The sequence below is a fragment of the Ziziphus jujuba genome, chromosome 8 (assembly GCF_031755915.1).
Source record: "Ziziphus jujuba cultivar Dongzao chromosome 8, ASM3175591v1".
Lineage (NCBI taxonomy): Eukaryota > Viridiplantae > Streptophyta > Magnoliopsida > Rosales > Rhamnaceae > Ziziphus > Ziziphus jujuba.
In genome coordinates, this window is record NC_083386.1 from 19,052,784 (window position 1) to 19,064,971 (window position 12,188).

The 12,188-nt window shown below is 34.6% G+C and overlaps 1 protein-coding gene across 1 annotated transcript; it reads right to left on the bottom strand.

The window, feature by feature from the left end:
* Nucleotides 1–2,450: 2,450 nt before the first annotated feature.
* LOC107413800 (transcription factor MYB1) lies at nucleotides 2,451–7,249 on the bottom strand. The gene is made up of 2 exons (XM_016021844.4): nucleotides 6,745–7,249; nucleotides 2,451–3,604 (listed from the first exon to the last, which is right to left on the bottom strand). Exons 1-2 carry the CDS (start codon nucleotides 7,055–7,057, stop codon nucleotides 2,649–2,651), a joined length of 1,269 nt encoding a protein of 422 aa, XP_015877330.2. The 5' UTR covers nucleotides 7,058–7,249; the 3' UTR covers nucleotides 2,451–2,648.
* Between the last annotated feature and the right edge of the window lie 4,939 nt (nucleotides 7,250–12,188).

Here is a 12,188-nt window from a genome sequence, read left to right on the forward strand (position 1 = left end):
TTATATTTTGTAGGCTCCTTTTTCCTCTTTTTTTTTTGGTTTTACCAAGATAAAAATATGAGCTTTTTCTCTTTCTTACCCTCCAAACAAAAAGAAAAAATTGACTGCTTTTTTCCGAGTAAAAAAAAAAAAGTTGGCTGCTTTGCCTTTAAATTTTCGCCGGGTCATGATAGGATGCTGTCTGCTGAATCATTGTGCTGCGAAGACGAAAAAAGAATGAGGTTTTGGAGGCTAAAAAAGTGGATTGAAATGACCTCAAAGAAACTGTATACTGTTTTCCTCATCAGGAGACCACCACATAAAAATTGTGCGTCAAAAGCAGATTTCTTCTTGTCTTCTTCTTCACTGCCTCGCTATTTTTGTTTTGTTTTGTTTTGTGTTTTTTTTTTTTTTTTTTAACACTGTTCTAATTGCGTCACTGCCCTCTTGTTTTGTTGAGTTTTTGAGTCCACTCGAAGTCCTTGCAAAGTCAGCCTTTTCCATCCTACCTCACTCTAAATACATTGTTACATAGAGGGTAATTTTGACTTCTTAGATATTATATACTTTCTTTATGTAATAAAGTTATAATGGATGCTCTTAATAAAATGAAGGTATGCCAAAAAAATTTAGTAATAAAAAAAAAAAAAATGAAGGCAATTGGTATGCTCATCCACAGCTGTTCTCATCATTATACATGATTTTTTCAGGTAAAGGATGGATGGAACCTTTTGTTTTACCTCATGTCATATGTCACGAGCCAATTAATTCTTAAGAGTAAAAAACTTTACCCTAAATTTATTGAAAGTAAACCCGATAATACTATGTTTATTTTGAAAACAAAGTTTGATAGCCCTTGCATTCTTGGAATCATAAATTACACTTTTAAATTCTGATAAAAAATTTTAAAAAGAAAAGACATCTTCTAATTTAGGTAAAAAATTAAAAATATGGAAACTAACACAGCAATAGTCAACAATTTTATTATGGTATTTAACAAAAGCACAAGAAGCAACTTATCAACCTAAATTGGGATAATGACAATATATATTCTAGAAATGCTTTGATGTTATTGTAATTATTGGTAAAGTAGGTAAAGGAGACTAATTGCAAGAAAATATGAGTCTAAGCCAATTATAGAATGTTAAAATGAAAAGTAATTGCATGCTTTGTAAAGAAGAAACAAATTAAATGCATGCCATCAATGACACCACAAGTTTAATCGAATATAAATTTATAAAGTATCCAGAAGTGCAAGAATTCGATATTAGTATCAAGTGGGAAAATAATAATTATTAAGAAATGGCTTTTTCTTTTATTTTTCTCTTTTTTTTTTCATTTGTTTTTTCTTTTTTTTTTGTTCCTTTATAAAGCGATTTCTTAAGAATATATAATTGTGTTTTTCTTATTTCAAAAATCAACATATATGTAACTCTTTAGAAACAAATATTATTAGAAATTAAAAAGAAGTACGCTATTTGTTACTATGGGTAACAGAGTACTAATGTGATCTATGCTACTATTAAAAAAATTATTTCTTCATGTTACTTTTTTTTTTTTAATTTTAATATTTTAGTATTAAAAAGTTTTAAAAAATGCAATCAATTAATGTTTGTCATTGTCAAATTAGCGTGATTTCTAATAAGTGATTTAAATAATTTAAAATTCCCTCTCAAACACACAAAACTCAATGTTAACGTTCTCATTCTCTTAGGAAAAGCTGAGAGTCTTGGTAATAATTGTAACAAGGGATACATATATATGAAAGGTGGTCTTACTTGGTTCTCTTCTCTCATATTGTATATTGTATATGGTTCATATGATTCTCGGATCATAGGACCACTTTTGTCGTACCTCCTTTTAAACGGGTTTTATTTATTTATTTATTTTTTTGATGGAAGGGTTTATTTATTTCATAAAATGAGATTCCCATTCATAGGAATTGTCCATACGCATCCCATATGCTACATGGCTATGTTTGAAGATGTCACGTAGCTTCGAGTCTTCTCATGGGTTATCCAATGGAGTCCAAAATGGACCTTTGGCTATCCATCACTAGGTTCCGTGCCAGGCCAGTATTCTCCAACACTAACGTGTAAGCAATATGTAATCAAAAATTAAATTAAAAAAAAAAAGAGAAAAGGTTTAAATCAGATAAAAGACCCAACTTTTACGAACATAATAATAATAATAATAATAGCAGAAATATTTAGCAACCCATCTTCTGGAATTAGAATCAGAGATATTCATAATAATTTTTGAAAAGCTTGACTTTAGATAATCAGTAAGTCTCGAAAATTAAACACAAGAATAAGCTCTTCTCCTACATAATAATGTAATGGTTGCGCTTTGGCACCACCTAGGAAAAACATATTTACCAGGGAATTAATTTAACTACAGATACAGCTTCAGCCGCCCCCCCCCCCCCCCCCCCCCAAAAAAAAAAAAAAAAAAAAAAATACAGCATGACCTCCAAAGCAATGCTATAGTTTCACATATATGTAATTAGATTCTCAAATGATAATTTCACCTACCAAACGAAATCCGCTTCAGGGAAGCAAATTTCAGGCTAGTATTGACAGCGTAAAACTGTGACAATTTACTGATATGATTATATACCATCCTCCCATACCAGAAAACACCCAAAAAAGAACAGTCAGCCATGAGTATTAGCTCAGACCCTCAACTTCTGATGGCATTACAAAAGTTTGTCTAGGCATCTGGGTTGATAAAACTCCTGCCATCATGCCCATCAACTTGTTCTGGCCTTCTTCCATGTGCATATGGTCGTCCTTTTTGTTCTGTTCCAATATTCCCACGCTTGAGGTGGTGGCAGTGCCTTGGAAGGGTTCCATGTTTCCTGCATTGACTGGTATTCTGGAGTCACTGTTCTCAAGTCCACTCTTTATCCATGCTATGTTGTTTAAATCTGTAGCCATAGAGATTAATTCATGACTTGGGAATGATGGAGGCTCCACATATTCAACAAACTCAGGTCCCAATAATGACCTATGAGAGGGTCTTCCAGTTGAATCTGCACAGCAACCAAAACCACATTGCAACGGAACCATAGGCTCACCAGAAACATTTTCAAGAAATTTGCACGCTCCAAGTTCTAGCTTGGAGGCTTGAAGCATAGGTCCGTTAGTTGGGGCTGTCCTCGCAGGGGCATTTACTGCACCACTTGGATGGTTATAGACACTAAATGCACTGACTCGTGCCACTGGTCGACAAGGAATAGTACAGTCTTTCACTTCAGTAACAAGGTGAGGATGGTCATGCGGTTCAGCAACACAATAGTCTTCATTTGCTGGAGCTTTTTCTTCATACTGATCTGGTCTATTATCCATAGAGATATCCCTTCCTTCCATGGTCCTTAATGAATTAATATTCCCAAATGATAGGGTTTCTTCGGAAGATGCTTTTGTTCTATCAAGGCTGCCATCTTCCACAATGTCACCAGGGGATGATTTAAACCTTCCTAGGTCAGCATACCTGCGCTTTAGAGTAGAATTCCAATGATTCTTGATTGCATTATCTGTTCTCCCTGGCAGAAGCCTTGCAATTGCCGCCCATCTGTTTCCATGTACTGCATGGGCTGTAACTATAATACGGTCTTCTTCATCTGCAGCAATTCAAGTTCCACACATTGGAAATATATATGCATAACAGATTAGATTCACATTAGACAATTAAAACATAATATAATTTTTGTGTTTTCTTTTTATTAAGAATGCGAATATCAAAGGAGTAGCAGTCGAAAAATAAAAAACTAAAAAGGGTCAACAAAAAGGTATTGCAAGGAAGAAATGACATCAATGGTACCATAATAGCAAAGATAACATTTTTTCAAGAAGGAAAAGACAAGGGGCAGAGGCAGAATGCTTCAATGAAAAATGGAACACAAGAATGAAAGGAATAAAACAGAACTTCAATCACTAAGAAACTTGTAGGGGAAGGAGGGGGGAGGGTAAAAGCTTGAAAAATGAAATAAACATCACAACTAGGAAGAACCAAACTTGTAGTAAGAGTAATGTAAACACATGATGGTCAAAGTATATTTCTCTACAGCATTGATAGTCAAACCGAAACACAATAATAAGAAAGAAGGGGTAAATTCACTTTCCTCCCCAGTGGTTTGCCATTATTTCACTTTGCCACCCAATGATTCAAAAGCATGTGCTATCCCAAATCGATATTTTCTCACTTTTATTTTTAAATGGTCTATTTGAATAAGCATATGTTCTCATATGCTTCAACAAAAGAAAAGAGCACTAAATTCATGGTGATAGTGACCATCAGTTCTGTACAAAGAGAGCATCTTTGCGCTGTGGAATTGCAATGGAACTTGTTTGGATTGCAGTTTTCATATTGAGAGATAGTTTGTCCTGGAGTAGGGTTATTTGGTGGACGAATAACTTTTCCCCAAGTGGTATGGGGGCCAACGGTATTTTGGTTGTCAATCCATGGTTCAGATGGGTGCCCTATATCAAATAAACCAATGCCACAAATTTTGATAACAGTAGCAAGTTGGGTTATGCTTCAGTCGCCTGAGGTAAGGATGGATTGTTTGGATGCTGCCAAGTTCAACCACAGGACCTCTTTTGTACGATTGACTATAGATTGATGAGTTTGAGATACATGAATATGAGGGCTCTGGTATAAATGTGTAGTAGCCTTGAATAAATGAATGGGAATTTCACTGATGGTAGTAATCTTGAAAGTAAAGCCTTTGACACTATATGTTCTTTTGAGATCAATCTCAGACAAAACTTCTAAATCTGCCTTTCCATTTTATCTAGAAATTAATAATTCTCAAGACATGAAGTCATTAGACAGAGCCCAAGTCCAGACGGTATAAACTTCTCCCCATGTAAGACAGGAAATAGAAGCGAACTGGGCCAAGTATGCTTCCAACTAACCTAAAGATGATTGAAAATGAAAAATCAATAAGTTTCGACAACAGACTTGAGCCTGAGAGTCCAAATTAACAAAAAGACCACATTACTAATTACATTTAATACTACATGGTGTATGGTAAAATTATTTGCAGACTAGCACCCCCAAAGAGCATCAATCTTAAAGCTATTCCAACAGTGTCTATTATAGAACTACCAAATGATTTCTATCTAGCCCATAAATCAGTTATTCTTTTGGTGATGATGACAAAACAGTTCCAAAAAATATAATAATCTCCTTTTGTCCCTTGCAGTGATATAGAAGTCCTATTTTACTTACAGCTACTATATGATCTAAAACTAATTAAAAATTGGAAAACAAATAAATAAAAAAAACAACAGCTCATATGTGGGGGAGAGAGAGAGAGAGAGAGAGATTTATAATTCCATCTTCTGTGTAATATCATGTTATGCCAAAATAATAAAGCTAGCATGGATGATGCATTTGTAGACCATCAAAAAATTACCATGCATTTGATTCAATTGTATGCACTGTCTGTCACAAATAAACCAATAGCTATTTTGAACTAAAGAATTTGCATATTCAAACAACTAGCTATTTACTTAAAAACTAGAATGCAACCAAATCTTATGAACCACAAGAATGAGATTTGCACAACCATTTACAACAACAGGTATAAAACCCCTAGGTTCCACGTTGGAAATCCAAGTGAGTTCCATATATTTTGAAGCTAACATTGTTGGCACTGATCTAAAGTATCAGAAACCAAAAAACAAACTGTACCAGCTGCTTAAATTGATTCTGAAAACTTTTTATGACACAGTCCTATGTCCTACTAAAGGTAAATGGCCCTCACATATCCAATTGAATACCGATCCTTGATGAGCTTAAAATGAGCCATGTGATAAAGACAGGGTTCCATATACATTTAGAGAAATGAAAGTAAAACAGATATAAAAATAGGTCAAAAAATAGATAAAGAAGCAAAGCAAACAATGACTTCTAGTGTGACTGTGCAAAAAGCAAATTTAACCTCAATTCATGCCTATCAAATATAAATTGGTTAAGAAACAAAAAGAAAAACAGGGCTTAGTAAGGACCCAAGAGAAGCTTCCATTCAATCAAGAGCACCATAGTTTTAGACTCTCAGGCCGTTCAATCAAGAGGACCATAGTTTTAGACTCACAGGCACATAATTTTCCATTGCCCCTTAAATTAATTTCGTTTGATTGATTACTACTACTAGTAGTAGAAAAAAACAATGCTGAAGATAAATCTTTTATATAAATTACTCTCAATACTTGGGCTTTCCCAAATACTGCTGTAGTGAAATAATGCATTCCTTAATTCTCTAAACAAATATTGGAGTTTACTCATTTCACACAAAAGACTCCTCTTGGGTATGCTGACAGACTCTTTAAACCTGATACTTCCAAGGGAATCCAAGCATAAAAAGCACAAGCATTCTCGTTTGTTCAAACAGAAAAATGGCTGTGTCTTTGGAATCGAATTGAGACAAACAACAAACAAACAATAACCGATAAAAAGCATCTCAGTGATCAGTATCCTTAGGTTCAATCTCCTAGTAACCAACAAATAAAAGAAAAAAACAAACACTGAGAGGTATAAGATCGAAACCCATAAAACAATAAACAATAAAACCAACAAGACCCACATCCTAAAATACAGTAAGATTAAACAAGCGAAAACCCACAACAATCCATGATTCAAAATCCGAAACCAAAACCCAGAAAACCAAGAGGCAAACATAACTATGCATAAAATATACACACAATCACAGAGTTGTAAACGGACAGACACGCAGTGGGGGACAATGGGGGTTACCGGTGAACGGCTTTCGTTTAACACAGGGGTCGAGTTGATTACACCATCGAAGCCGGCAAGACTTCCCGGACCGACCAGGAATCCCTCGAGCGATCAAGCTCCAATTCCTCGCCCCAAACTTGCTGACGAGTCTACTCAACACGGCGTCCTCTTCCGGCGACCAGGGTCCCTTTACTCTCCCACCTTGAACTCCTCCACCACTGCTTCCCTCCCCTACACCCACCAACTCAGCCTCATCACCGCCGCCTCCAAGTTCCGACTCACCGGAATGATGGTCGTCGTTCTTCAAAGCCTTGTCGTTTGGGACCGTCATGATCGGTTGGTCTGTTCGTTTTCTTTTTTCCTTTTTCTTTTTTATTTGATTTATTTTTCGGTTCTGGGTTTCTGTGTTTTGTAGAATAAGATTGTATTCGATTACCTACCTGCCTAACTGTAAAATTGGGGACCATGGGAAAGCTTTTATATGTGAACATTTTCATATTTTTCCGATTCTTTTTTTTTTTTTTTTTGGGGTCTGTTTTGTAAGGCGGTTGTTTTCAAATGACCGGTATGTCCTTTTCATATTTGTCTACGTTGAAGTCCGAAAGCGTTTTTCGGATATGTAAGAAACGATACCGTTTTTATGCATTCTTCCTACTTCCCTCTTTGAAAGAATGTTTGCTGTGGACTTTAGGTTGACTGGGGTTTCAAAACTTTTAGAAGAGAGGTCAAATCCGTAAAACATGGATTGGCAGAATATTTACGATAACTATTTGCCCCACTATATTAACTTATTTACGGAGAGTATGTCTTTCCTTTAATACTGAATATACAAAATGTTTGGGCTATTTGACAATGTTTTCCATAATCCAAATGAAAATCGCTACGGAATTTCAAATTTGACTTTGAAAATTTTAGATTCTTGTGTTATGACAAGTGTGCCCCTAAGCGATCTGATATTTACAAAGAAAAAGTTGAAGGTAGTTGATCTGTTTTAGACCCTTTCAGGTACATGGGCTTCTCAAATGCTTCACATTAGAAAGCTGATTCACTTTCTTCCATGGCGACCTGAAACTTTTTTTTTTTTTTTTTTGCTTTGACATGGCGACCTGAATCTTTCGTGAGGATATGTGCCACCCTTTCATTCTTGCAACCTAGTTTAGGTTTTATTATTATAATTATTGTAATTTTTTTGGGGTTGGTTTAGTAGTTTTCTGGTCATAAACAGTTTGAACGAGCGTGCAATTTCACAGCAAAAGTCACTGCTATTCCTCACGCTTCAATCTAAGAAGAAGGATAAGACACATATCACTGATTAAGTTTCCCATTGGGAAGGTGTTAGATTTACCATAACGGAATTGTTCTCGAAACTTGGAAACTAAACTTCGTTAAGATCCATTTTTAATGTAGCATGCCAATAGCCTTGTTAGGTCCAACAACATAATATTTTTAATATCCAATTCATATCTCACTGAAATATATTGGATACTCTCAAGTTAATTTAATGGAATCCAAGCTAGGAGATGAAAGATTGGTTGGTACAAATTCGATAATGTCGGTCAAAGGAGTTTATAACATACCCAATTGGGTCATGACTAATATAAACCTAAAATTTCGGCCACAAAACCCAATTACCTTTCACCTTGGCAGTTTCAAAAGGGCCCAATCTTACACTCAAGCCATGCTAAGTCAATTCCTACTCAAGCCCAAATTGATCCTACTCATTCTCGCATGCAAGCCCAACTTTGCAAGCCTAATTCCATGGCTTAACCAAATCTCACGCATTATATATCCATATATACGGGACTATGAAAGAGGAAAGACGGGATAAGATAAGAATTGTATGGTACCAGCAATCATATTATTTATGTTCATTGCCATTAAAAAAATAAATTATCAATCAAATTTTAAAATATCTAATTAACCATTTATAAGAAATATTAATATGTTTTATGCGAATTTAAAATGTTATTATTCCCCCAATTAAAGACCAAGTTTATACAATTGAAGACTGGACCAATCACTAAGCCACAAGCCAAGAGATTTAAGGATAACCTAGTTGGCTTCATACAAAGAGTTATTAATTCTCAAAAAGGCTTATCAATACCCGAAGATTCAAAGCCTGTTTTAAGCATCAAAGTAGTGGAGGCCGATTTGGACCCAGATAGCTATTTTAGTACATTTGTGCACTCCGGACAGCAACGAATGGGTTCAACACTTCTTGAACTCAATTAATATGACTAAAAGGTCATAGAATCAAGTCAGGATAGAAGTAAAAGCATCCAAGAAGTCCATTTGCGCATGGAAGGAATTTTTGACCCGTTTTACTGTATTCGTCGCTGTCTTTGCTGTATTTTGTTGATTTGACATTTTCTCTTTATATCAATTAAGGACAACATCTGAGAATCATTATTAATCATATTTGGCATCCTACATGGTATATAGGAGCTGATTTGGAGCCTTTATAAGCTGGAAATTGATCAAAGATAGCTTAATTGTCAAACGAGTCAATTAGTTTCCTAATTTGACTTTGACTTTTTTTTGTTTTAGGAAACTATTTTTTATTTTGCTTTTTATTTGTTTATTTGTTGGACAAATCAACTTAGGAAAGTTAGAATTTTATTATTTTGATTGTAAATTAATTAATTCCTAATTCAAAATAAAAAAAATTAATTAATACAAATTATTTTAGCAAATGACTGTGAAAATCGGCCAAGCAAGGTTTCCTATTCTATATGGTCAGTTTTGACTCGTTTTTTAGGATTTTATTTTGTTCTTTCAAAGCCTATTTAAAGGCTTATTTTTAATGATAAATCAGCTTACATATTATTCAAAAATTTATTTATGAGACAGAATTCTCTTAGTTCTTTTTTAACACCTAAAACATCAATAGAGAGTGAATATTTTAATTTGACTTGTGATGCGAATCCCCCTTAATCTGCACAACCGACAATCCGCTGGGGTGCGGACCCGATATGGATGAAGATCGGATCGATCACTAGGGCTCAAGCTAAGAAGTTTAAGGAAAACCTTGCTGCCTTTATCCATGGGGTAATTTATTCTCAAAAGGGCTTGTCCGTATTTGAAGATACAAGACCTGTTTTGAGCATACAATTGGTGAAAGCTGATACGGACATGGGTAGCGGTTTTGGTGCATTTATGGATTCCGGACAGCAAAAAATGGGTTCAAATCTTCTTGAACTCACTTGATATCACTAAGAAGTCATGGGAACTAGTCAAGACCGAAGCTTTGCTGGTCATTTAAGTGGTGTGCGCATAAGAGAGAACATGGCCGGTTTTTGCTATAATATTTGCTGGCTTTACTATATTTTGTTGAGTTGGCTTTTTCTCTTTCCTCCAAGCAAGGGAAACGTGTGGGACTCCATAATAATCTTATTTGGCATCCTAAAAAGCATATAGAAGCTGATTTGGAGCTCAAATAGGTCAAAGATTGGTCAAAGTCAACTTAGTCAAAAAGCTAGTATTCTAGTTTCTTAATTTGATTTCCCCCTTTTTGTTAGGAAATTACCTTTACTTTTGGTTTTTATTTATTTATTTTCTGGACAAATAAGTTTAGGAAAGTTATTATTTTATTATTTTCATTGTAAATTAATTAATTTCTAATTCAAAATAAGGGTATTAATTAATCCAAATTAGATTAGGAAAGGATGTGAAATTAAGCAATTTCCTAATCAGATTCTATGTTGGCCAAAATTTCCTAATCCTTTTAGGATTTTATTTTGTTCATTCAAAGCCTATTTAAAGGCTTATTTTCAATGAGAAATCAAGTTTGAATTTTATACAGAAAATTATTTGTGAGATTGAATTCTCTTTATTCTTTTGAACACCTAAAACACCACTAGTGAATGAGTGTTTTAGTTTGACTTATCAATAGGCCTTCCATCACCTATTGTGGCTTCTTCATTATATACCAAGGTTTTTAATCACAGGTTGGTTATGGGTCAAGGTGACCATTAGAACTTGAACATAATTAGATCCGGGCTAATATAATACGGGTTTAGGTGTAGGTCGTCCTAGGTTCGTATCATTTGGTATCAGAGTCGAATTTTGTTCAGGTTTGATCTATCTTTATTTGCTTTATTTGTTTTTGTGTTATTATGCAATTTTAACATTAGGTTAAGGTTGTTTCTATCATCATACACGTTCTGCATATTTAAAAAAAATAAAAAATTCATTCCTAGTTAAATTAGGTTTTCCTAGTTTTACCGTATTTTTGCTTCCTAGTTTGTTGGTTGTCTTTTATCATTGTTCTTGTTAATTTGGTTCTTGTTGATTTTTCTTTTCTGTTTTAGTCTTAAATATTTGCATTCATATATTAAAAAAAAAAAGAAAAAGAAAAGAGAGAAAAGAAGTGTGTTTGCAGCAACATATTAAAAAAAAAAAAAAATTGCACTTTGTCTTTTGTTTGGGAGGTAACGGGTTTGGTGATTGTTTGGTGTTGTAATGTGATTTCGCCCGAGCCCGCTCCACCGATAACCCGCTGGGGTGCTGACTCGACACGGATGAAGACTAGGCCAATCACAAGAGCTCAAATTAAGAGATTTAAGGGAAACCTGGGAGTATTTATACAGAGGGTAATCAATCTCAACAGAGCTTGTCCACACTTGAAGATACAAAGCCTATTCGAAGCATCCAAGTGGTGGAAGCCGATACGGACCCGGGTGACGGTTTTGGTACATTTTTGGAGTCCGAGAAGCATGAAATGGTGCCAATGCTTTATGGGTTCAATACATATGCCTAAGAGGTCATGGAATCAAGTTAAAGCAGCCTCAAATGCAATCAAAAAGGGCTTGTACGGACAACATCAACAATTTGGCCGAATTTGCTGTATTGCTTGCTGGCTTTACTGTATTTTACTGTATTAGCCTTTTCTTATTTTTCCAAGCATGAGCAACGTGTGGGACTTCATATTCAGCTTATTTGGCATCCTAAAAAGAATCTAGAAGCTGATTTGAAGCTCAAAGAGGTCAAAGATTGATCAAAGTCAACTTGATCAAAATGCTAGCATTTTTAGTTTCCTAATTTGTTTTTACTTTTTGTTTTAGGAAACTACCATTACTTTTTGTCTTTTATTTATTTATTTTCTGGACAAATAACTTTAGGAAGGTTTTTATTTTATTCTTTCCATTGTAAATTAATTAATTCCTAATTTAATATAAAGGAATTAATTAATCAAACTTAGATTAGGAAAGGAAGTATAGTTTCGGCCAACTACGTTTCTTTATGTGTGGTGGCCGGTTTTCTTTATGTTTTAGGGTTTTATTTCGTGGCTTTGTAGCCTATTTAAAGGCTTATTTTTCAATATGAATACAACTTTGATTTGATTAAGAAAATACTTGTGAGATTAATTATCTCTTTATTCTTTGAGAACACCTAAAACACCATTAGAGAATTGGTTGTTTTAGCTTGACTTATCAATAGGTTTTCCATCCCCTATTGTGGCG

Coding starts and splice junctions, on each gene's coding strand:
- LOC107413800 (XM_016021844.4), bottom strand. CDS start 7,057: ATGACGGTCCCAAACGACAAGGCTTTGAAGAACGACGACCATCATTCC. Junction 3,605..6,744: donor TAAACGAAAGCCGTTCACCG/GTAACCCCCATT, acceptor GAATTGCTGCAG/ATGAAGAAGACCGTATTATA.